This window comes from Lipophrys pholis (assembly GCF_963383615.2).
Source record: "Lipophrys pholis genome assembly, chromosome: 11".
Lineage (NCBI taxonomy): Eukaryota > Metazoa > Chordata > Actinopteri > Blenniiformes > Blenniidae > Lipophrys > Lipophrys pholis.
The window spans coordinates 28,240,983-28,268,694 of record NC_137631.1 but is presented as its reverse complement, the minus strand read 5'-3'; the positions used below and the strand labels follow the sequence as shown (position 1 = coordinate 28,268,694).

General features: G+C 43.8%; 1 protein-coding gene across 1 annotated transcript in view; it reads right to left on the bottom strand.

Moving 5' to 3' along the window:
- abtb2b (ankyrin repeat and BTB (POZ) domain containing 2b) overlaps positions 1-27,712 on the bottom strand; it is a 54,914-nt gene that overhangs the window by 12,370 nt on the left and 14,832 nt on the right. Inside the window, exons 2-3 of the mRNA XM_080475140.1 lie at positions 9,306-9,455; positions 4,443-4,653 (exon numbers count right to left, since the gene is read on the bottom strand). Coding sequence (XP_080331266.1) covers positions 4,443-4,653; positions 9,306-9,455 — 361 coding nt within the window. The remainder of the gene's footprint in view (positions 1-4,442; positions 4,654-9,305; positions 9,456-27,712) is intronic.

The following is a 27,712-nucleotide window of genomic DNA, read 5'->3' as shown; positions in this document are numbered from 1 at the left end:
CGCACGCACGCACGCACGCACACACACACACACACACACACACACACACACACACACACACACACACACACACACACACACACACACACACACACAGTGCCAATTAGCCACATCCAGCTTGTAGCACTTAACTCTCGTTGATCCATCAGAGACTTTTCAGGATTTTCTTTCATAAATAAGCGACTCTTGTACTGAATAACAGAATATCAACAATCCTCACGATGACCAAGCCTGTTTCTGTTCCACCGAGTCGCAATTCATGATTATATGACGACTCCATTTCAGAATTTTCTTTGAGAAAATAAATCCTTTACAATGTACTTTTATATATTGTTATTTCTAATTGATATTTTATGTATATTTTTGTCCATATATATTTAGTATGGTATCACATGGCTTTGCTTCTCTTTGTTTACCATTCTCTTAATGCTAAATACGTTAATACATTTTCTGGGAATTACTCTTGATGAAAAGCTCAGTTGGAAGCCGCATATAAATATCCTGAAGTCAAGATTAACAAAACTTTATAGGCATAATGTGTAAAATCAGATCAGTATTAGATCAATATTCACTCAACTTATTATATAACTCCCTCATTCTTCCAGATCTGAGTTATGGTGTGGAAATATGGAGAAATAATTATAAAATAAACATTGATCCTATATCGTTTTAACTTCAGAAGAAGAATTAGACTCATAAATGAAGCTGATTATTATTAAGCTCCAACAAATCCTCTGTTTGCCAAATCAAAGACGCTGAAAATACATGATATTATCTTAATACACTGGCATGTTTTCGTGTCAAATATATTTTTAAAACCTTCAAATCAATAATGCTGCAAAAATTAGACGAATAGGTCGCGGTTTCGTGGTCCCCCCCCATCCCCGCTCCCACCCCCCACCCCCCACCCCACCCCCTGTCTGGGTCAAGCCCCTCGGCTCGAAACACAAACTTGGCAGGAGCCGCCTCAACATCAAAGCCAGCGGCGCCTGTTAGCGCTGAAACGAGATCGTCCTTCTGGCCGGCCGGCTGACCTCACATGTGACGCTCTCATGGTGAGAGCAGCGGGACGCTAACCCCCCCCCCCCCCCCCCCCCCCCCCCCCCACCCCTCCCCGCACAAGCGCATATAAACGTGAGCTCTGATTCACGGCGCCTCATATAAGGCGACGGTCGGCAAGAAAACCGTGGTCAGGTGCGTTTGAACTACGAACCTGTAGAAGGCTTTTCTCACTGGGAGGCAACAAACAGAAAAGCCTGAAGCCAAACTGAAACTTCAATCAGGTCGCAGAGCAGAGGAAAGGTCGAGGTTAGCCGCTGACGGGGAGTCGGATTACGCTCCAGATACGACCATATCTGATGCTCGTGTGGTCGGGAACAAGCTCCAGCAGCTATTTCTTATCGGGAACACGTCTATCCATTAGTGCTGCGGGAAATCAGACGATACGGGGGTGCATTTTTCTTAAAGGAACCTCGATTTTACCAGTTTAATCTAGTTCGACCTCCAAAACCAGACTTCTTAAGGAGCCTCGTTAACGCGCTATACGTGAAATACAGTCATAAACTCTTCATGTTTACTCGTCCATACAATCATCTTTCTCTTTAGTGCTGCCACTTTGTGACCTGACCTTCGTGTTTATTTATTATTTTAGATATCCAGTCTTTTAGAACCACAAGTTTAGCAGAGAGTTCAAGGCCCCGTTTACACAATAAACACCTGGAGAGAAATTGTTGGGTTTTCCTTTCACAAAAAACTCGGCGTTTACAGAAAACGCTGAAAATGATGTAGTTCTCATGTTGGGCCACTAGTGGGCAATGTTCTTTGTTTGTTGTAATGAAACCGCACACGCATGTCGCTACAGCTACAAACGCTAACAATGGCGAGAACACAGATGTTCCAGTGGACGGATGACCAACTTGGATTGTTATTACGACGACTGTCAAAATAAAAGTACCAAGCCCGATGGACTGGGAGTCATGACACCACGGAGGCCGCCATTGTTGTTATTGTCCAGCTACTGAGCATGTGCAGAAGGACTCTTTACTATTATTTAGCCTGAGCGGTTTAGCCCGTCTCCACGGAAACAGAATAGCAGAGTTTTTACGGATAGTTTTTATTTTGTATGCCACGTTTAGTCTTGTTTTTACTCGTCAACAATTTTGCCTTATACATTTAATCATAGTCACATCAGCAGCATTTACATTACGTCACTTGATAAAGGTTCGCCAGTAACAATATTTTGTTGAAATTTCCACCATTCTTTTTATTTTCTTCTTTTGAAAAGTCGCATTTCCACAGAGACGGAGTGGAAGCGTTGTCGACAAGTTCCACCATTTTCAAAAAGAGGCCGCTGTCGTGGAAACAGACACCCCAAAGGCGATGAAAAGTTTTGCGTTTTTCACTCGAAAACATGTAACCGGGGCCTTTTAAAAGTGCCTCTTTTCATTGATTCTGATGTCACGGAAAATAATAAGAAATGGATTTATTGTCGAATATTTGGAAAAACCTTTTCACACCCTGTAATCTCCACTCAAACACTTCACCGACACTGGACAAGCTTTAAAAGATCACAACTCAAAGGGCAGCCATGTTTGATGCTCTGGCCCACACAGAGTTGGTGGTTTTGGGGTTTTATTTAAAGATTTTTATAAAAGTTCTCAATCGACTCGGGGGGTCATTAGCGAGCCCTCGCGTTGTAATCATTCCCAGGTTGGCGCTAACGTACCTCCCGACTGCGTCCTGAGCGGATATAAACATGGTGTAAAAAAAAAAAGAAAAGCAGGCGAGCAGCAGATGTCAGAAGAGAGAAAGTGAATCCTGCAGATGTTGAAACGCAAACGGGATTCGGACGGAAACACGTCGGGACGAGGAAATGAGGGGGAGAGTATTTACCGTCCTGCTCTCTTTGATGCTAACGAGGAGCCCACCTTTACTCTCTCTCTCTCTCTCTCTCTCTCTCTCTCTCTCGGTTATTAAATGTATAGAAACCAGCTGGATGTGTGTTTGCAAAACACGTGGAAGATTCAGGTGATTTCACCCAGAAAACCTTCAACTAACAATAACAAACTTATAAGAGGTTAAAACATTTGAGAAAAAAAAAAACACATTAAATTGAACTGACTTATGCGTATGTATATATATATATATAAAGCAATTTTTTCATTTTTGCGACCAAATTACAGATGTGCAGCGAGATGGAAGGTTTAACTTTAATATCTCCGTTACGCCACTGTTCGTGTCTCACCGTTGTTTAATCAGTCGGTGTTGTAAGAGAAGAGACGTGGTTGTTATAGAAACTGCATGAAGCACAGTTTTCCCCCCAAGCCTTTCTAAAGCCACGGATTATCTCAGAAACCTGCTCAAGTTTTCACAGAAGCGTGAGAATAAGACGAATGTGGCGCATCATCTTCACCCAGAACTTTTTTCTTTTCTTTTTTTTTTTTTTTTACCAACCCGTCGGGACGGTGTCGTCCCAGATAGACGCCTTATTACAATAAGTTAATTATTTGTAGAATTTCACAGACTTCATGAATAGTAATGTATTTTTCACATATAAAGACACACAGTTCCTTTGAAAAAGTAACTTATCACTGGTTTAAAATCATATATACATATTTACATATATATGTGTGTATATATATATATATATATATACACACACATATATGTATATATATACACACATATATATGTCTGTATGTATGTATGTATGTATGTATGTATGTATGTATGTATGTATGTATGTATGTATGTATGTATGTATGTATGTATGTATGTATGTGTGTGTGTATATATATATGTGTATATATATATATATATATATATATATATACACATACACAGTATATACACACATACATACATACATACATACATACATACATACATACATACATACATACATACATACATACATACATACATACATACATACATGTGTGTGTATATATATACACACACACACACACACACACACACACACACACACACACACACACACACACACACACACACACACACACACACACACACACACACACACACACACACACGGGAAGTGTGTATCTGGGATGAAACCGTCGGGACAGAGTGACTCTGCCGAGGTTGTTGCTCCACAAAGTGAACTTAAAGAAGATCATAGGAGACCTGATGAAAATTACAGACTATTTGCACCTTTAGAGCCAGAAAACTACTGGTCTTCAGACAAATTCCCACCATTAAGGCGCCACGCCCCCTGTCTTTTAGGTCAGAAATTACACCTGGGGGCTTTTTTTTGTTTGTTTGTTTTTTTGCAAATACTACAAATCCAGACATTATTGTGATTCCAGAGAGGGAAAAAAAAAAGAACAATAAACTGTAACCGAGGAGAAGCAGTGGCAAAATAATCCTTTATCTCAGATCGTTTCTACGTCTGCCTGCGTCCAGTCATGCGAGGTTCCCACCTCTCTTTGCTGAGCGCCATGCGTGGGGGGTCCAAGTTGGGATTCTCCATGGACTCCATTTGCGGGCAGCGCAGGAAGTAGTAGAGGGTGTGGAGGGCGTCGGGCGACCAGGACACGGGCTGCTGGGGGCGGGCGTGGCGGGCGGGGCTCAGCCCCGGGCGCACGGCGCTCAGCCGCTGCATGTGGTGCATGGCGCGGGACACCAGGTCGCCTGGAACAGAGAAAGTTCAGGGTGAGATGCTGCGGGAGATTTTAATGGCGCAGTAAACACAGGATTTCCTTTCTCCTCAACGTCCGCAGCGCTACTTACCATCGTCAGTGTCGTTATCAGCGAGCAGAAGCCAGACGGACATTCATCTTTAATCACAGACGCTAATGAAACTGTGCTGCGGCCGTCTAATCAGCCTGGAGAGACGGCGTGAGCCACAAGCTGAGTGTGACACCGGGTTCAAGAGGCGCCAGGCGCCACATTTCAAGTGAAAACGGATCGTGTTTTACATTTATGTTTCAGAAAAGTTCCGCGTTCAGAAACAGCAATGGAGAGTTTTTGAAAAGTTGTGTTTTCCTCCGTTTCCATGGAGACGGAACTTGGAGTGTTTTCGAAAAGTTCTGTTTTTCTCTCTATTTTTAAAGAGATGGCCTTTTCGGAAACTTATTTTGTCCTGTTGGCACAGAGACTGTGATGGAGCATTTTCAAAAAGTTGTATTTTCCTACGTTTCCACAGAGACAGAGTTGGAGCATTTTCTAAAAATTTAACATTTCCACGGCATTGGCGCATTTTTGAAAAGTTTCCCTCCATTTCCACGGATATTGACTTGGAGCCTTTTTGAAAATTTATTTTGTCCCATTTCCAAAGAGACTGAGTTAGAAGGTTTTCTAATGTTTTTTTTTTCAAATGTTGGAGCTTCTTTTTTTTTTCCGAAAAGTTGCGTTTTCCTGTTACCACGGAGACGGAGTGTTTTTGTGTCAAATATACATAATAATCCTTCCAAATGTGTCAAATATACTTTGAAATCCTTCAAATAAATGATGCTGAAAAGATTTGTCGTGGACGAAGACGTCCAGGGTCGCAGTTTCGTGGACGGGTTGTTCGTGGACGGCGAGCGCTCGGCGAGTGGAGGAGGGGCGGAGTCAGGCTGTGAGAAGACGGTAAGCCAGGCTCAACTTGGGATCATGTAACACTCATTTAGCATAATTACACCCCCCCGGGTTAATTTCTAACCAGATTACTGTGAGTGGGACGCTCGGTAGCCAAGGCTGAAGATTTCAACAGCCTGTGTGTGTGTGTGTGTGTGTGTGTGTGTGTGTGTGTGTGTGTGTGTGTGTGTGTGTGTGTGTGTGTGTTTGTGTGTTTCAATATCGAGGGGGTTGGATTTGGACAATCCTCCCAAAAACAGCCGCCACTTCAAGCTGAAGGGGTTCCTTTGTGTTTAACCAGCAGTCCTCTCCAGGAGGTCTCCCAGGAATTCCTGCCCCAGAACGTGAGGCCGTCCCTGGGCTTTCCAGCCCTCATTGTGCCCTGGAGCTCCACTGCAGAGGTCCGCAGTGATTCTTACATTTTAGATTATTGGCCAGGAAGTTAAAAATTGTTAAAAACAATCCATCCGTCACTTTGGGTTCAAGCACCCAAAAATGTTTTGTCGTGTTTCAGGTGTCCGTTTACATGACAGCGGTGCTCGGAGGCGGAACTTTTTGAAAATGCTCAGACTCCGTTGTTGTGTGTAGAAGGGACAAAAGCGGCACATTGTGGAAACGCTGGAGTCGGTCGCATGTAGAAGGTGGAAATGCCGCTACTGGTTTGAAAACAGTGGAAACAAGGGGGGGAAATGCACCTTTTTGAAAACGCTCTATTTCCGTGAAAATGGGCGTAAGCGCAACTTTTCACAAATGCTCCATTTCTGTGGAAACAGAGGAAAACTCACCTTTTTGAAAAAGGTATATCTCCGTGGAAATGGAGCAAAGCGCAACTTTTCAAAAATGCTCTGACACGGTCTCTCTCTGGAAATGGAGCAAAATGCAACTTTCTGAAAAATGCTGCTACTGCACATGTGCACTGCGAACGCAGTAAACACTTCTTCTGCAAATGTGTGAGTGGAAGGATGAATAACAACAGTCCTGCATTGTTCTCTTGTTTTTATAATAAAACTGCAAAAAACAACTGCACCAACTAGTGGCCTTGCGGGCTAATGACATCGTTTTCAGCGTTCATATGGAAACGGACATCGTTTTCAAAATGTAGCCTTATAAATGCAGAACTTTTTCCGAAACGAAAACATGAAAACGATGCGTCCACTAGAACTTTGATAGAAAGATTGTAGCATTAAATCAAATTTTTAATTTGGGTCGACTGGACGCTCGGTACAGATGCTCCTCTGTGTGTGTGTGTGTGTGTGTGTGTGTGTGTGTGTGTGTGTGTGTGTGTGTGTGTGTGACATGCCAGCTCCGTCTCGCCACCGAGACGTGACACAAAGAGACCACTGAGAGTGAAAGTGAGAGAAGGAGTGTGTGTGTACTCTCTTAATGCCTTGCTAACGGCCCGCGGCGTATGAACGTGGCCTTGTGCCACCGGAACAAATGGCGGAGTGTTGCTCCATCCCGCCAAGCCCACTCAGACGCCTCGCCTTGCCTCCCTACCACTCCACACTTCCTCCTGACCACCGACCATCCAGACGCACACAAACACATCATTTCTTTGAGCAGGGACCCTATTGTTTTTGTAATGTTTCTTCTTCTTCTAATTATTATTATTATTATTATTATTATTATTATTATTATTATTATTAGGGACCGAACTGGACCCTATTGTTTTTGTTTCTTATTATTATTTCTTATTCCGCCGCGTAATTAGACCCAAATTTGACCTCCTAAACACGTTCAAATGCTGAAACGGTTTTTAGGAAATTTAAGGAAATGTAAAAATTAAACCCCAGTGTTCCAAAAAGTGCTCTCTTGCGCCACCTAGAAACACTAAAACGGCCACCATGACCCGTAGGAATGTTGTAGGGAGATCAAACCAAAACTCAATTGTTCTCACCAAGACCTAAAAATCACGCGCCGATACCCCGACCTCAATCCAACAGGAAGTCTGCAATTTGTCTTTCAAAATAAGATTTTCACCCAAAAAGAAGAACCTCACGCAAACGCTCACGGCCCGTAGGAATGTCATAGGGAGATCAAACCAAAACTCAACTGTTCGTCTCATTAAGACCTAAGTTCTACAGGAAGTCCGCAATTTGCCTTTCAGAATACGATTTTCACCCAAAAGAGGCCCTCATACAAATGGGCCAGAGGCCATGATTGGGCCAGAGGTTATGATTGGGCCAGAGTCCATGATTGGGCCAGAGGTTATGATTTGGCCGACCCCGACGGGCCAGAGTCCTGAGTGCGAGGTCCCAATCAAGGCTGCTTGCAGCTATAATTATTTTCTTATTGTCTCTACTGAGCATGTGCAGAAGAGCTATTTACTACGGCCGTGGTGCGCATGATTAGTTGCACAGTTTCCGTCGTCTTCAAACAGATGGAGGCCGAACGTTTTCGAAAAGTTCCACCTTGGGAGCCATTTTCAAAAGGCTGTTTCTTTCAGTCACAGCCTGCACTGTAGAGTACAGTACAGCTGTGTGTGTGTGTGTGTGTGTGTGTGTGTGTGTGTGTGTGTGTGTGTGTGTGTGTGTGTGTGTGTGCGTCAGGAATGCTTCAAGTTGGCAGTACTTTAGGAAATCATTCAGACTCGAACGTTGGGCAGAAGAAACTCATGGTCGCCTGAATCCACATGAAAACATCCATCCATCTTACGGCTGATCGTATCCAGCACACCCTCTGATTCGCAGGGCTGATAAAACCACACACACAACCACACACAACCACAGACACAACCACAGACACACACGGGGGGAATCTTCAGAGTAGCGACACGACACTGAGCAACGCGGAGATGAGGAGATGTGAGGTGCCATGAAAGATATAAAACTAGCTTTAGCCTCAGATCCATGCTGTCAGGAGGACTTTGTCAAATAGGAGTTTGTCAAATCAACACAAAAACAAAAATTGTAGGTTTAAAAAAATAATAATAATTAATGCGCTTTTTTTTTTTTTTCTGACATTTCACTGTATTTTGCACCAGGAGTTTTTAATAAAATTTAGCTTTATGTTGAGATAGTTTTTAATTCTTGATAATAATTGTTCGGTTTTGCAAAAATAACAAAATTTTCATCACATATACTTGTGCCACAGCGGGAACTAAGGGAAAACTTAAATTTAAACATCATTATGGCACTATTTCACCGGTCCGGCCCACTAAAGATGAAACCCAGTGAACCACAATGTGGTCGAAATGAATGAAAGGAGTCTTAACTCGGCACTTCTGCTCCAAATTGAAATCAAACCTGTGAGAGTTTATACAATAAAATATCCAACTAAACGTTAACGATGTCATGACGTGTACTAGTTCAGCTCATGCACCAGTCCGAAGGAGATAAAGTCCAAGACTCGCCGAGTTCAAGACCATTTGTCTTGTTGTGTCTGCAGCTTTTCAAAGCAGAAGACGGACGATTAGCAGATAAACACTGTGGACTGCTTATTTATAGAAGAGCGTGAATTAAGATCGCTGAACTCGACACAAGTTGAGGCGAATCAAAAGACGAGACGTGACGAATAGATCTATTTCCCCAGGCGGATACTTGTCCGGACCCGTGTGGGAAAAAAAAAAAAAAAAAGTGTTTATAAGCAAAGGAGGAGGGAAAGTGGTGGAGGACTGGATAACCACGAGTGTCGAGCCGAGAGCCTTCAATCGTTAAGAAGCACGATGAGAAAGCGATGCGTCCCGGGGAACCACGCTGAGCTTTCTGAGCGACGCGGTGACTCACTGAGTTCGGAGATGCTGCCCACGCAGGTCGCCAGCAGGGACTGCTCCAGCGTCCGCAGCTCCAGCTGGGCGTAAGCGTCCTCCCTGCTGTCCGCTGACGTCTGCTGGTTCTCCGTGTACGGGCTGAAATGAGCCGGCAGTGACAAGACGCCTGCGGACACACAAGCACAAGGAAACAGATGAGACTAGAGCTACACTCGGTAGAGCACAGACTTTTTCAGAACGCCACTTTTTTTTTTTGGGGGGGGGGGGGGGGAGTTAGCTTTACTAGCATGATAGCCATTAGCTCATATCGATGCTAACTAGCCTGTCAGGTAGCTACATCAATGTGTGAAACACTGAGCAGGGAGCGTATCCACGGCAACAGACGCCGATCTCCTTTGATCTCCTTTGATCCCCTTCACGAGACGCTTCTCTCATCCGCTTTGTATGGGAAATTTGTTTCCGCAGTTTTGGGGGATTTATTGTGAAACAGTTAGTCGTTAACGTCCCAAAATCTTATCAATTGGTCCTTGGATGATATCAAATCTTTGGTCAAGATTTCACGCAATTCAGGTTGATAATTCGATAGATAGATAGATGGATAGATGGATAGATGGATAGATGGATAGATGGACAGATGGATAGATGGATAGATGGATAGATGGATAGATGGATAGATAGATAGATAGATAGATAGATAGATAGACAGACTTTATTGTCTGCCCCGAGCGGTGAGAGAAATCTTTCATTAACAAGGCCTCAAACAATAAAGTACAACACAAATTTAAAACACACTTAAAACACAAGTACAGACGTAAAAAAAATATTAAACGGAAACAGGAAACAGTAGCTGGAAAAAAAAAAACAGTTGGTAAAATGCATACATACAAACCAATATAAAAAATAAATACATGCAATCGAAAGCATATCCTCCTGGGCCAAACTTCAGGTGGTGAAGTTAACAATCCTATTAAAGAACCACTTAAAGCTCTTATTTAAGTCTCTCTCTCTTGCTGGTGGTATTTACTTAATCCTGGTGACATGTAACCCTCGCCGCTGAGGGCAAATAAACACAAAGCGAACTCGAGACTTGTCCTCAACACGTTTGTGAAAATAAACTCGACCCTCAGGGACATCGGGTTAAACTAAACAAATGGCCGAGTCGTCTGGAGGAGCAGGAATGGAGAGGAAGTCCCTGTTACTGCACGTTCAACAACGTGGACGTCACACAAACAATTTTTTCCTTTCAGGGCCCACGTGTAGCCCGATTTCACCTTGAGTACTGCCATAATAGCCTTTAAATTTAATGGTTTTTTTTCTTTGCTGTGGCACAGAGTATACGCGTGATTAAAATGTATACGTTTTCACAAATCCAAACCATGCATTGTTTTCTTTTAAATGTTCACAATTTTCTCTGAGGTTCGGTGGATTGGAGCCTCTTGCAGTGGAAGTGACTTCAATATGAAGGAAGAACATTGTTGACATGACAACAACAAACAGCAGCAGAAGAATTATTATAAAACTTTAAAAATAACCAGGTCAGCACTCCTGACTCACAGAGTGAACGTCCCTGGTTGGAGTCCAGGTGGAGGTTTGGGGGTTTGCATGTTCTCCCTCTGGGTGATTACTCCTCCATTTCCACAACGTTTCACGTGAAAACTCATCATTTTTTGACATTTTCTGTTCAGAAAAGTCTCATATTTACATACGTTTTGAAAACGATGTAGTTTTCGTGTTGGGCCACTAGTGGGTGCTGTTGTTTATTTTTATAATGAAACCACACACACATGCTGCAGAGAACAACGCCCTCTAAACACTAACAATGTTTGTAAACGGACAGTCTAGTGGACAGACGACCAAGTTGGATTGTTATTACGGTGACTGTCAAAATAAAAGTCCAGGAGAATATAGACTGGGAGTCGTGACACCATTGTTGTTATTGTGAGCATGTGCAGAACAACCATTCAGAAAAGTTTTCTTACTGAGACAGACCCCAAAAACACTTAAAAACGTCTAAACGGAGTGATTGTCTGTCTTCCTGTTTTCATGAGGCTTGTCTAGGATCAGAACCAGAACGAGAACCAGAACCAGAACCAGAACCAGAACAAGAACCAGAACCAGAACCAGAACCAGAACCAGAACCAGAACCAGAACCAAACAACCTGCAACCCTGAAAAACAAAAGCTACTTTCACTACCATCGCTCTCACTGGAGTCAGTGGAGGATAACTGTGGTATTTCCTCTCTGGAGACCCGAGCCGGTACATCTATTTCTGACAAACCAGATCTGCAGCGTTCACGGGATAGTTTCTGGGGGGGGGGGGGGGGGGGGGATCAGTGTAGGTTTGTGATTTATTTACTGAGGCCGAGAGGCATCATCTCAAACTCCCCGATCCTACCAAAGGAAGAAGACGGCGAGCATCCCTCAAATGACATTCCCATGTGCTTCCGGCTCTCGTTGAATCAGAGGCGGATTTTGAAAGGAAAATGGAAATGTTACAAAAACAAGGTTACTATTATTTTTTAAATTTCTAAATCAATCTTCCACTTTATGCTACCAAACTGCCTCCGTGTCGAGAATAGAAATCAACCTTTGAGTCCCAGTCTGCAGAGCAGTGCTGGATTGATTCAGCCGCCAGTGAAAAAAGTGTTTATTTGTCTCTTATTTGTTTACATAGAGGATCAACAGCGGCGATGTTTGAGCTCGACAAGCAAACGGGAGGAGGCGGAGCGACCCAGAGGAAACTTCCCAGGAGCTTTTCTGCCCGTTGAAACATCACCGACGACAACAGAGTAAAGGAGAGAACCTATCGGCACATCGTGTTGTAGAGAATCTGATTTAACGGGTAACGTGGGCCAACTTTACTCCAGAAGTAGAATTCACACAGTATTGTCTTTCTGGAGTATTTTTCTCTTTACAACATGCAAAATACTTTGTTGCTTCAACTCATGAGCAATAATATTCAAACCTTTTTTTTTTTTATCATTCATACATTTTAGAAAGAAAAAATAAATGTGTTGATAAGACAAATATAGTAAATATTGTAAATATTAATGCGACTGAGTGCCCCCACCATCCTTTCCCCCCTGTATTTCCACGTGTAATATGCATCTATATTCATCTAACTATCCATTTATATATACATATTCTACTGTCTTGTGTAATGTTGAGCTGCTGTGTTTAATTGAATTTCCCCATTTGTGGGATTGCATCCGATCTTATCTCTTCTTAATACAAATAGTATTAAACAAAAAAAGCACACCACAACGTCCACAACGTTCAGCAGTCGGTTGCTGTGGCTTCTGTTAATGTTTCTGCTAAACGTTTCCGAATAATTCACAAAAAACAAAACAAAAAAAAAACCTGTTGAACCCAAGTGAAGAAGAAGGGAAACAGTCATCAGGGACGACAAGAGCGGTGGGAAACAGTGTAAAGAGATAGAGCCAGCAGATGGCGGTAGTGTATGCAATGGATGTAACCTGCCATTAAACCCAAAAGAAGAAGAAGAAGAAGAAGCGGGAGCATAGACCTATAGAACTCAGAGTTATATAGAAGTCTATGTGCAGGAGTCTACTTATAAATTTCAATGTGCACCGTGTCTTTATCTGCGTTTTTGGTGTATTTTGTGAGTCCCAGCGCCCCTACAGTCCTGGCAGATGTACTACATGCCCTTGAGCCTTGGGCTGGTGTGGACGAGGCCTTATTTCCTCACAAATGAAACTCATATTGATAAAGTTAAAGATCTGTTCACTCCAGCACCTATTAGGCCCAAACAAGAACCTTGTGCTAAAGTGTAACAGTCTCTCTCTCTCTCTCTCTCTCTCTCTCTCTCTCTCTCTCTCTCTCTCTCGCTCTCTCGCTCTCTCTCTCTAGCAGTTTCTCTGCACCATCAAACTTGTATACTATGTGCTGACTCCCAGTTCCAACACAATGGGAACGGCTGCCTCGGGCAGAGAGCTACTGCCATGGAAAAAAAAAAAAAAAAGGACGTCACACAAACAAACTGCAGACAAGCTCCGACACATCAGCGCCGGGGCACAACAATCCCCCCGCATTCGGATTTGTGCACAAGAGGCCCGTCGGCTCCTCTTTGAAGTGTCATTTCAGGTATTTTGGTGTTTGTAATGGGACCTCTGCTTTCACTGCATGTTCATCATTCCTGTGGATGACACTGAGCACACACACACACACACACACACACACACACACGCACACACACACACACACACACACACACACACACACACACACACACACACACACACACACACACACACACACACACACACACACACACACACACACACACACACACACACACACACAGGGAGGATCTCTCACCATTTTCTTTTCATTATTTTCCACCTGCCCTTGACTATGCTTCCATTAAAAAAAAAAGAAACATAATTTATCGCCATGGCCTCACAATGGACAGAGCTCTCACTTTACAGTGTTGGATTTCTCCTCTCTCTTGTTTATTCCCCCTCGTCTGCCTCGGAGAATACACACTGCTGTGCTTTATGGCCGCCACAGTGACAGGCTGGTGTGTTTTATTGTATGTAAAGAGACACTTCCAGAGCGGCGCATGTCAGCCAGAGATGATGGATCAGAGACTGTGTCATTATCGTGTGAAATTATTTGGAGGTGTGTGAAAGACTTGTTTAGGAGAGAGAGTTGCTGTGATTCATCAGGACGGCCACTGATGGGACGTCAGGCTTGAAATATATGAAACAGCTTCAAATAGAAATGAAAGAATCGCTCAAGGGATAATTAAAGCAGTGTAACACTGAAGGATTGATTTCAGCTGCACGAAGCTCGATTGTTCAGGAGAGGGTCATGGTACAATGTATATTAGACAAATGCAAGATTAAGGTAGATTCACGTTGTTTCGTTATGTTTTGGGGTCAGTTTCCACGACAACGGTGCCACTGAAAAACGCACAGGCGCACCGGGGCTGTAGTGAAATTGTTCCAGGAGAATATGGACGTCGTGACACTGGAGGAAAACGTTATTATTGTACATCGACTGAGCATGTGCAGAAAACAACTGGTCACCACGGCCGTGCTGCGCAGTGTCGCTGTTTAGGAAAATCTGCCTACCCCACCCCGTTTCCATGGCGACAGGGCATTTTCGTAAAGTTCCACCCTGCTCGTCATTTACAGAAAGTTGTGTCTTCAGTGATTCCAAGCACAGATGTCGCGCATGCAAAGGGTTTCCGTTTTCACTTGAAGACATTGTCGTGTAAACGGAGCCAAAATGTGTTTTACAAAAATGTGTTCTGCATGTGAGGGCTCAAAACAATACTTTCTTTTCTCTCTCTCTCTCTTTTTTTTTTTTTTTTAAACACACATCTGGCATACTTTAAAAAAAAAAAAAGACTTACAGTCCATGCTACCACCGGCCAGTGAAACTTACTTCATTTTCCTCTCGTGAAAAACGTGTGAACGTGGCTCTTGAGAACCGTGATTCAACCGTGTGTATGTGTGTGTGTGTGTGTGTGTGTGTGTGTGTGTGTGTGTGTGTGTGTGTGTGTGTGTTCCAGAGAGTTCAGGTTCAGACTCAATGAGCATGTTGTCTGCCGTCCAAACTGACTGGCTCTCTGTTCTGAGCCCAGAGAAAAAAGAAAAAAAAAAAAGAGTTGATCACACAGACAGAAAGGGGAGCAATTAGTGCAAACGCACACTCACAACACTCCCTCACACACACTCACACTCACACACACTCACACTCACACACACTCACTGCCTCCTCGGCCGGCCCTCTGCCCATAGTGTTATTTGTTGGGACGTGAATAGAGGCGGGTTTGTTCCTAATAGAGGAGGTTAACTGTTTCCGTTTAAAGTGGGAGAATCAAACAGCCGCTTCTTTATTTGTCGGCTCTTTTAACATCCGTCCACCTATGAAAGTGGCAACACTGGCGATTGTTGCTCAGATTAAAGCGTGTTCACACTCCTGACTTTCACTCGTCTTTTTCTGTGGGCCGATCCCTCTGCCTCCTGGCAGCGTTTTTCATGTGTGACCTCATCATAACAGTAAAAGTGGATCCAATTGTGGGAGAGCAGTTTAGAGGTTAGATGTCAGGATGGATGGGTTATTAAAGAGGATGTGTAATAACAGTCATCCTGTCATTAGAGAGGCAAAAAACCAGTCTCTGGATACAATATATGGGATTTCCAGCTGTAACACTTTACAATGAACCAGAAAGAAAAAGATCAGACAGCTGCTTTAATAATGGCCGACACAGGAAGATAACTATTGTTCAATATCTGGGTTATGAATTCTGCCTTCACAGAGGGAATAATGAGAGGTTTATGTTCATTTATGAGGTTGTGGTTTGGAGTTGTGCGAGCTGGACTGTAATTAACTGAGAGGTGTTTTTAGTATATTTGACAGCAGTTTCCCAGACGCGATATTTTTAAACAACGCCTCTCGATCAATTTCTGAGCTCTAAGATCGGATCACGTTCTCTGTACTTTACTAGAAATTTCACTTTGAACTTTTACGATCCGCATTTCAAGACAAATCTTTGACTTTTCCGTTCCGGGACTGTTTTTAAAACCGAGCTGCTCGAGTGGCAGACGATTCAAAGCAAAAGTGGCGGGATAAAAGGACAAATTCAAATGTGATTATGTTATATCATTAATAGCTGAATGCACTGACGTCTTGTTTCCATTTCATAAACAAAATGAAACAGGTAAAATATCTCCATGATAACCTTTAAATTTAAACTGTAAAATTTACTACGGAAAATTACGACAATCTTAACATGAAGCCGATTTTAAAGGTCCCATATTATAAAGTTTTTTTTTAATTTCAGAGGTGTCAGAGATCCAACAACATTGAATTTAAAGTGTATTTCCCCAAATCCAGGTTTGGTCCTGAATGTCATTCAGTCTAAAAGTCCCTCTAGTGAGAACAGGATGTGTCTGTACCTTTAAATGCTAATGAGCTGTGTCTGTTTTCGAGTAGCGAGCTCATGATTTTAGAGGGCAGAGCTCATCTACCTGTGGGAGGATCAAAGTGTGTGTCCACAAACAGATGGAAAGGTTATTTCCCCACGTGATGTCATCAAGGGAGAATCGCTGATTCACCTGTATGATCACACATGATGACAAGACTTTCTTCACTTCTGGAGCCTCGTACACGGGCTATGGCGACACAATTCCGTTAGGAAACTATTATGAAGTGAATTTTGCATAATATAGGACCTTTATGGAAGGTGCAAAATACAAACTCAACCCGACAGCGGGGTTTGAGGCGATTTTGACGGCACCAAGGTTAGAGTTATGTTTTATCTGTCTCTTCTCTTGACCATTCGCTCGGTGGCTTGGCCCGGAGAGGAGGATCTGAACTTCATGTTTCACAGCTGCAGTGATTCAGTGATGAATGATGTGTGTGGGTGTTCTCTTTCCTTTTACACAGCTGATAAGGTCGCTTCCTGTTTTAGCCCCAGCTGAGCGCCCACTCCTGACCCCTGACCCCTGACAGCACGGGGCCATCGGAGGTGTCATGGGGATATTGACCAGACCCCACTTCACTTGTCTTTCACATTCTGTGATTTATCCGCTTCTGACAGGAGCGTGTGTGTGTGTGTGTGTGTGTGTGTGTGTGTGTGTGTGTGTGTGTGTGTGTGTGTGCAAAGGAGTCCTCTTACGTTTTTGATGTGTTTTACATAAGGAATGATCGGAGCACAAATATTCCAGTGACCGGTCAACAGAGATTTTTAACTATCAGCGGCTTCGGCTCATGAATGCTTCTCTGTCCGCAACTTCACACAGAGAGTTTGTAGTTTGAAAGACACGCTTCTATGTTAAATGAATGGTTATTTTTAGGCAAAATACTAATATTAGACTACTTTACGTTTCTAAATGCTCCTCTGTCCTACTGAAATCCTGTTTAGATAAAGATCATAAGGAGGGTTTGCCAGAGCAAGCAGGCACAGCGATATTTTAACCCCGCGCTGAATACTGGAGTTAGTATAGAGCAGTGGTGTCGATCATAAGGCCAGTGGGCCGAAACCGGCCAGCGAGAGGCTCCAATCTGGCCAAAGCACCAAGGAAAACACATTTTATTTTATTTTAACAAATTTGGTGAAAGTAGCAGACACAACACAGTGCTGTGACCCGAGATGAGATATCAGCGATGCTGCCATGAAAGATAACAAACTGGCATTCGTCTCAAAGCCAAGTTGTCAGGGGGAGTTTGTAAAAAAAACACCCAGAATGCAACAGCTTTTCTGGACCTTTGTACCAGAAGGTGTCATTAAAATTGGCTTCATGTTGACATTGTAGTCATTACCTTCGCCAACGAAGCTGCTTGAGAAGGTTATGTTTTTGTCTGCCAGGATTTATTTATTCATTGGTTTGTATGTACTGTATGTGTGTATTTTACCAACTTTTCGCATAAAAAAACTACTCACCCGACCTGCATTAAACCTTCAGGGATGATTTATCATCATCCAAGGACCAATCGATTAGATTCTAGAACGATAACGACGAACCGTTTCTGAGTAAATCCGAAAAAACTGCACAAAAAAAAGTCCCAAACAAAGCGGATGAGAGAGGCGCCTCATGGAGGAGATCAAAGGAGATCAGCATCTGTTGCCATGGAGACGCTCCCTGCTCAGTGTTTCACACAGTGATGTAGCCACCTGACCTAGCTAGTTAGCATTGATATGAGCTAATGGCTATCATGCTAGCCATGCTAACTCGGTTCTGCAAACAATATGTGCCGTTGGCGAAGGTCTGCGCTCTACCGAGTGCAGCTCTAGTTTTCTCAAGTAATTGTTTGGGTTTGTGAAATTATCAACATTTTCATAATGTATACTCCGCAGCACAACAAAGTGAGGCTTAAATTTAAAGGTTATTATGGCACAATTTCACCAGTCCGGCCCACAGAAGAGGAAACTGTTTGTGGAAACTGAACTCAATCCGTGTTTGAAACCACTGAGTTCATAGAGTTAATCTCTCCGAGTGTCGACAGACATAATGCTCTGTCATCACGATTACTTATGGCTTTCTATAAATCATGCTTATTGAATTGGAAAAGAGACGTGTGTGTGTGTGTGTGTGTGTGTGTGTGTGTGTGTGTGTGTGTGTGTGTGTGTGTGTGTGTGTGTGTGTGTGTGTGTGACAGAATCTCAAGAATCTGTGTGGAAAGTTAGATGTGTGGAAAACAGGTGTTTTGGAGCCTTTAAGTGTGGAAAACATCAGGTCACGTCTGTGAGTGAAGGATCGCATCTGGCATGACCACCAGGGGTGTGTGTGTGTGTGTGTGTGTGTGTGTGTGTGTGTGTGTGTGTGTAAGATCCGCTCAGTGAAAGACAGGAGATCAGGAGATGGTGGGAGCTTTACACACCCAACGACAGCAATGTTAGACACTATTGCTATTGTGCGACTGTCCTCTCTCAGGTCCTCACACGGGAAGAACTAAACGGCCTCCTGGACCCAGAGCAGAGCTCTGACTTTGAAGCCCCCGACTCTCTGATCCGCCTTAATGAAAGAAGAGGCTGTTAAAGGAGGAGAGGCAGGTGGCGGCCGAGCCCGTCCCGTCGTTCACACGCTCCCACGGCAGCAGACAAAACAAATTACAACCAACAGACCAATTCTGAGCCTGACAAAAGGTTCATGACCGTACAAACGGAAAGAATACGGGAAGACCCTAAAGCAGCGACTGATTTTCCCCAAAGAGCCACATGAAGAGATAGAGCTACACTCGGTAGAGCGCAGAACTTCGCCAACCCCACATATTGTTTTCGGAACCAAGTTAGCGTCGCTAGCATGATAGCTGTTAGCTCATATCGATGCTAACTAGGTAGGTCGGGTAGCTACGTCAGCAGGGAGCATCTCCATGGCAACAGACGCTGTTCTCCTTTGATCTCCTCCATTGGTCGCCTCTCTCATCCGCGTTGTTTTGGGATTAATTTAGAAACGGTTAGCCGCTAACGTCCGAAATCGATTGGTGCTTGGATGATGACAAATCATCCCTGAAGATTTCATCAAATTCAGGTGAGTAGTTTTGTGAAAAGTAGGTAAGATACATACAAACCAATGAAGAAATAAATAAATGCCCTGAAAATGACCTGAATTTTGCTCATTAAGAATAATTTCTTGATTTTTCTACATGATTTTAATGAGCAGCTGCTGCTCTGTGTGACCTTGTGTTTCCCCAGCCTTTGTCGGGGTCGTCCTGGTTACATTTCTCTAAATTTCAAGTTCAGTGAAAAAGTAAATACAAACGATATATACGTATATATATTTTTTGTCACTGTGAAGTAACAATTTTAAAAGTAACAATTTCTAAACACAACCAATAATCCAATAATGGGAAGAAATGGGACGATATTCAACGGAATAAAGTCATTTTCATTTGATTGAGGATTTCCCAGTTACAGAAACTCAAGCGTTTCATTGAAGGTGTCCTTTGACTCAGACAAATATTTGAGATGAAATATGCAGTGTTGATAAAAGCACAAATCAAACCCAAACATCTGGAGCTATGTCTCTGAAGGTCTCGGTATTTGAGATAATCAAGCATGTTTGATGAAACCACAAACTTTGAGCAGAATGTAACTCAGAGATAACGTGACGTATCTCAGCAGCAGGAGTCGAGGTACATGGGGGAAGGCCGCGGAGTAATCAGGTGTTTTCCTCTCAACAGAATTTAAACTTTGGTTTGACTGGATTGTAATTCATATAATGTTCCCCATAGCGTATTTAATCTAAAGTGTCCGCCGACCTGCCAGTTGTTTTGATTTTCCCCAACCTTGCTTTGGCTCTGTGGTGACTTTCAGCTGTGATTTCAGCCCCCCCCCACACACACACACACACACACCACACAAACCCACGACATTCGCGAGGTCGGCCTCAGAAGTGGAACCACAAACGAATGAATCCCTCGTGTCGCTCGTCTCCAGATGCCTCACCCTCTTCCGCGCCGCTCATTTGTCTTCCAATAAATATCTGAAAACCTCAACTTGTACGCCCGCCTCCGCCTCCGCCTCCGCCTCCCTCCCTCCCTCCCTCCCTCCCTCCCTCCCTCGACCGATTGCGCGAGAGTTGCTGGTAGCGGCGTGCTGCCGGTGCTGGCGATATTAGCGGTGGCGAGGACAAGGCCGTGGTCGGCTCGCGGGGCTGCGCTGGGGCCCGGATGACGCAGGCTGGGGTTCAGTGGTGAGGCGGGCGGACGGGGTGGGACTGTGGGAAGCACTTTGAAAAAAATATGGTCGGAATCAATTGAAACTAGATCGTCGTCTGAAGCGGGAGTTTTTTTTAAAGGTTAAAAAAAAGAAATATGTAAGTACGTATGAATATGTGAAAGTGCAGGTATGTTGGGGCGTGTATGTGCATATATGTACATGATGCTATGGAAGCTCCGGAAACTATGGAAGCTCCGGAAACTATGGAAGCTCTGGAGCTCCGGAAGCTACGAAACCTAGACAGGTGAGGGGGCGGGGGGGGGGGGGAACTTGAATTAATCTAAAAAAAATAATAATAAAAAATGTATATATCACTCAGGCCTTGTTGCAGTCGAAAAGTTGCGTTACCACCCGTTTCCACGGAGACAGCATTTTCAAAAAGTAGCATTTTCAGTGCTTGTCGTGGAAACAGACGCCCAAAACACAACAAAAGATTTATGTTTTAACTTACAAAAGAAAAGAAAAAAACCTAAACGGGGCCTAAGAATGACTCACTGTCCACAGCAGACAAAGTTACGGCGTAAAAACCAACTCAGCTTCTTCTTTCTTTTCTTTTCTTTTTCTTTCCCTTTCTTTTCTTTCTTCAGCACAGTTCTCACAAGCCGACTAGCGGTTTTCGATAGAAGGTCTTAAGAGTCTGACGTTTCAAAGAACTGGATCCAAATTCCCCCTTGTAAATCTAAAGCAGCTTTCTGCTGATTAACATTCCCGGCTCGAGCCGCGCAGAGAGCGAAGTCATGACGCAGAACAGTGAGTCAAAGTAGAGGAGGAAAAAAGAAAAAAGAAAAAACGGGGAGGGAGTGTCTGGATTATGATTAGGACTAGAGGTCCTTCAGCCTAATTCCTCTCTGCCTCTTCGGACTTGTTTCACATCAGAATGAAAAAACAACCCAGTGGTTTCCTGGCCGGCGTTGGAGGATCTTCCTTCAGGCGAGTCGACAAAATGTGTTGGCGTTGCGTCAGGTGCAGAGAACGAGGAAACAGACGTCTGCTTCCTGTTGACTTTTGTTTATACGGAGAACGTCTCACACTGGGAGGGGTGAATTATTAAAACCAATCATAACATATAAGTAGCACTTTATTGTTGAAAGCTGAGGTTGGACAGGAAGTGGACGATCATCTTAAATTTTGTGTTTATTGCACCACTAAATCATGGTTCATGGAGAGATGTGTGCTTTATCCTTGTTAAATGACAGTCGTAAAAAAAATTACCATAAATGATGTTCATGCCGTACTGCTGAAGTAGCAAAATGAAAGTACTCAACTCGGCAAGTCGCTTAAGTGAAACCTGAGTAAAGGCACTAAGATACTTTCCATTTCCAACAACTGACTTTTTTTCCCCTTTTGGTTAAGTGATTAAAAGTTGCACAGTCAGCTCAATAAACAAAGCAGATAGAAAAGTACTTATAAAATAGCATCGAATTAACCTTCTTAATATCAGCATTAAACCTGCATTAAGAACCTGCAGACTCATTATGTTCTGTTGCATTCAGATAAAAAGTGACGACGAGTCAGTGAGTGAGTGAGTTTGCATTATTTCATTACAGCTCGGCAGAACAGAACGACAGTCAGTTTACACCACGATGTTTCAACTGGAAACACATCGTTTTTGTGTTGTTTTTTTATGTTTTCTTTTCAGAAAAGTTTTGCATTTACGCGGCATCACAAGAAAAATAGTGTCTGTTTCCACTGAAAACAGTGGAAATGTTGAAAACGAAGAAAACATTGTACTTATGACTGAGTATGAGCAGAAGAACTAGTTACTATGGCCAAGGTGTGCGCGAGCTGTAGCGGCGGGTCCAGGGCCGGCGAGCTCCGTTGTGTAAACGTACATCAAATCTTTACGTTTCCGCTTGAAAACGTCAAGGTTAGTCGGCCCTTTGTCTGTATTAGGGCTGGGAAATAATCACTATAATCAATTTATCGAATTTGTAGCTAAAAAAAGAGTTTTATTTTGTGAAATTCGAGTCCCCAGTTCTTCAGCATTCTTCCCGTTCCGTTCTACCTTTCCTTCTTTGTGGGTTTTCATAGTTCCTCTTGCACTTTTGCTTAAACCCGGTTTAAAGCTTGAATTTGTCAAACGACTGAGCCTTATTTACTTTTTATTTTGGGATTGTTTATATGCATTTTAACTCTGAGGACAATCACAAAAAATAAAGTTGCATTTTTGACAATATATCTGATGTCTGCAGTCATTTCTAAGAACACTGAGGAAAAAATAAATCAATCGAAACTCGAATTCTTCTTTAAATTTAGATTTCTTAGATTAGTTGTTTTGTTTTGAAGGCCAAATCACCCAGACCTAGTCTGTGTGTATCGCGCAGGCCTCGCTGGACTGTGTCTCATGTCATTAACAACAACCGTCGGCACAATGAAGCGCCGGAGAGCCCGATGCTGGGAGGTTAGACGCTGAGCGGCTCGAGGGGGGGCCGAGCACCTCGCGCAATTAGTCTGGAAATCAACGCCACGGAGGGAACATGTGCGAGAAGGGCAGGCTGAAAATAAATCACTGGACCACCCAATTTTCAGACACGCATGACAACAATCTGATAAATGTGCCCGACGCAGTCTGACCACACACACACACACACACACACACACACACACACACACACACACACACACACACACACACACACACACACACACACACACACACACACACACACACACACACACACACACAATAATGGCATGCCTCGAAGAGCTCCGGGAGTCATCGGAAGCACAAATCATGCATCCGCCTCTCAGCAGATCACACGTGGCTCTGGATATCTGGAGCATCTGTGTGACCCGGGTGTGTTGGGGAGACCTGCAGGGCGTGGCCAGACGCCCACCTCTTTAGCACCAGGCAGTAAAATAGCTTCAAGCAGACGGGCCATCTCATTCGAATGGCTGTACGAGCCATCTGACGCTGCCCGAGGGTTTACAGCTCACCCCTGACCCTCACGCACCGTGAACACAGAGGGAGTGTCCACACCTCAAAAGAGTCCCACTAGAAAGGATCGTCCTCTCATGCCGTCTCCTGACCCCGAGACACTCCTCACCGACAATACGACACTTACACACTCACATTCAGGCCATTGTCCTCTGCACTGGCGAGGTGGTCAACACTAAAGTTTGACAAAGCCTCAGTGTCTCTGCAGAAGGTCACTCCAACGAAAACACGCACGATACGACGACTGGGAGTGGGAGGCCTCGTTCACACTGCAGGGACTCATATCCGACCTGTTTTGTTCCAATTCCGATGTTTTCCCACCAGACCCAGTCCTCGGTCGTACGTGGGACCGGGTCTGATATTTTTCTACATGCGACTGCTTCGTCACTGACGTGTGACTGACGTCGCTGACAAACGCCAGAGGAAGCGTCTCCGTTCCAAAATGTTAAAAGCTGCTCTCTTTTTCCCTCATTCTTCTTCTTTCCCTCGTCATGTTGTCTGGATTTTGTCGGCTCGTATTTTAACAACTGCTTGAAAATGGACCTACATGCCCCAACCCATCTGCGGAACCAAATTCTATTTACCTTTTTACTTTATTTAGTGCAGTCGCGTGCTTCTGACACGTTCTTTACTACACAAGTTTTATGTTCAAACATGATTTCTACAGAGGTTAAGATTTATTGTCTTACTATAAATGAGGCAACAAAAACAGGATTCACATCGATTTCTTCTCTCAGGAAAAAGATGACTGACGATGCAAATCGACTCTGAACTGTTAAGAGACAAAAATAAACTTGTTAAATATGCAAATGTGTGTCAAGAGGACCGGCGTATTCTTGGCACTCCGGATTGTTTTCGTCCAGGGAAGGAATGAAATGAGGCGTTCGACACGCCGCTGCAATGCGTGCTGACTAAATCCGAAGCTGGACGCGACACGATGTCATCTCTGGAGACGGCGTTAGTCACTGCACTGATCACCTCGACTCATCGCCGCTGTGCGTCTCTTCAAACAGACCATTGTTCTGACACAAAAACAAACAACTCCACAGAGAAGGTAGGTACATTCTGACGATCCTGACATCACAATCAACCCCCACCAGCATAAGTAAAAACTTGTTTTTATGGAAAGAAAACTACTGCAAGAATAAATCTGAAACTCGAGAAATTTGAGAGAAGACGTAAACCAATACTACAATCACTAGAGATCTAAACACCCCCCACTTTTTCTTTCTTCTCTTTTTTATTCTTTATTTTAAAGTATTTTGTTGCCAGCAGCAGTTTTAGTTTTGACAATTGACTGTTCTATCAGACAACATGAGAGAATTCAGAACTCAGTGGATGTCTATGTCAGTTTAATTTATATGTGATTCTCACTGATAAGTTGTATGTAGAAGTAAAGGTAATCTGATTTCTATTAAGCTGACTCTGAATTGAAACAGGTGTGATTTTATGTTACAGCTTCACACACTTTGTTTATATTGAATAAATAAAAAGTAAAAAAAAAAAAAACAACTTCATGTGATAGTTAGTTGTTTTTACTACTTCTTCTCTACAGATGGGGGCGTGGGGCACCTACTTTCCCATTCCTGGGCAACGCAACGCGGCAGCAACACAAACAAAAGTAGTGGGAGGTGAGAATGTGTCTGATGCCAGCTGTTGCTCCTGCAGGCGTCACAGACGAGCTCCATTCAGGGTGTGTGTGTGTGTGTGTGTGTGTGTGTGTGTGTGTGTGTGTGTGTGTGTGTGTGTGTGTGTGTGTGTGTGTGTGTGTGTGTGTGTGTGTGCGTGTCATTTCAATGCTTCATAACGTCATCCCAGTGAACAGGATTCATCTCCCCCCCCCATCTGATTTAATACGTAAGTTGGCGATTGTGCCGCCGTGTCTGGGTGTGAATGTGTGTGTGAATGTGTGTGTGAGTGTGTGTGTGTGTGTGTGTGTGTGTGTGTGACGTGTGTTGAGTCTTAAGAGGATTCTGATCGGCGGGTCTCAGCAGACCACCCACCGACGCTCTCCTCGCCAAGCAGCAGATGGAAAAATCACAAGTATCACATACGAGGAGAGGAAGAGAGTCGGTTGTTTCTTTAGTTCGTCCTCCTGCCATCAACTCGAGATAGAAGCTTTAACAAACAGCTGTAAAGAGAACCAACAGTATAAAAGACAAAGACAGTTTGACTTTGAAGTGCTTAGGAGGAGGGGTGTGTGTGTGTGTGTGTGTGTGTGTGTGTGTGTGTGTGTGTGACCCAGTTCAATAGAGATCTCACAATGCGACCCAAAGAGCCACAATCGCACAAACAGTAATTTAAAATTAGTATTATTTAGTTACTCTACCAGAAAAAGAATAAACTCTGTCAAAACGAATCACTTCTCCACAGAGAATAAACCAACACACCAAAACAAGACCATCGCCACTCATTCCCAAGCTGCAGTTTCCTAAATCCGTCACGTCAAAGTCGATATGTTTACAAACAAAAACGGAATCTGTTTTGGTTTTCTGACCGACGTCATCTTGGGAAACCTGCCGCAAGGGATTCTGGGATATCAAAGATGGCGTCGCGGCAGCGTCAGCGTCAATCGATTCTCAAGGGCGAATCGAGATCAGGTGAACCAACGGGATCTTTCCTCGGGAGTCTTCGGACGTTTCCGGGACGCTGAGACGTCAACAAACCCGGGTGTCTTTCAAGAAATACATATGCTGGAAATACTTGTTAGTATGAGTGTAATTTCCTTCAGAACGGTATTGACAAGGTATTAGAGATGTACAACTAAAAGTGTCAGGAGTGTCGAACCGACCGCCGAGGGTTTCGTGAGTAAATCATGAGTAGTGTGAGGCGCTCGCCACATCCTGACCACACACACTAAAACACACAAACCCCTCCACCCTCCCCACCGAGACCCCAACTGCACCGCCACCAGAGACACTTTAAACCAAGTGGTGTGTGTGTGTGTGTGTGTGTGTGTGTGTGTGTGTGTGTGTTCTTACAGGAATGTTTGTGTGCAACAAATTGGGTGGAGGAGGTCTATTCTCGTTTCTCACACGGCCCCAATGCAAACAGTGATAAATCTGTTTTCCTTCTCGTTTTCCCACCGCCGAGGTCCAGCCCATCCGCATCACTCACGCTTCCATTTCTTGGCTCAATATTTAATTAAATTAGATTTTTATTTTCTAACTTCTTGTACTCGACGTCCCTCCCCAAGGCAAACAGCCTCGCTTCACCCACTGCGGACGGGAAACCCCGTAACCACGGACAGGAGCAGGAGCTCATGGAATCATTCCATTCAGCTTCGTGTTCAGAGTCGCGGGGTTTGGGCTCCCAAAGCTAGAAAAGAAATAGGTTACCATACTTGGTTTCTAAGGTTCGACAACTCCCATTCTCCAATTATATCCCCACGGCGTGTCGGGTGGGGGTGGGGGGGGGGGTGGGGGGTGGGGGGGCAGCTGGGTGATAATTAACTACATTTTATCTTTGAATTCTAGAGAAAACCAACAAACCCAAAATATCAGCGGCCAGTAAAACCATCATCTGTGGATAAAAGATGACGTAATCACCTTGCATCTCCTCCCACCAAACAATGGCGGACTACGTGCTCCAGGTGGCGCTGCACAAGCTACTGACGCTAGCCGGAGGAGGAGCAGGAGCATAGACCTATAGAACTCAGAGTAATATAAAAGTCTATGAGCAGGGGTCTAGTTATACATTTCTATGTGCTGCGTGTCTTCTTCTGCATTTTCTGTGTATCTGGTGAGTCACAGCGCCCCTAAAGGCCTGGCATAGGTACTACATGCCCTGAAGCCTCGTGTTGAGTCGTTCATATTGACGTGTGGACAGAATTTGTTTTGCCGTGAGAACAAAGATGGTTTTGGCTCATGTGGACGTGGCCTTAGTGCACGCTATTGAGTCCATGACATTTCTCCATAAGGTTTCTCAGAGAAGGAAATAGGAAAGCTGAAAGACAAAATAAAAATGAACAAACCAGCCACCATTCCCAAAACGTGATGCCAAAAGATTACTGCACATATCGGATCTCGAGCCTCCGGGTGCATGAAGACATGATGATGCTTTCCCCTGTATGGTCTATAGAGTCTCAGCCAGAGGAGAGGACAGAGACAAACTGAGAAACGCTAAAAGGAAGACTAAAGGACCGGGGAAGCTGGGAAGAAATGACAGAGTCAAATTGACTCTTTCCAGATTTCTGGCCGCCAGTCAGCAGATTTCGTACGAAGTCGTACAAGACAAAGGCAGGGAGGAGAAGGAGAGTTCAGTTGTGTGCAGAAATTCAGAGGCACAAATA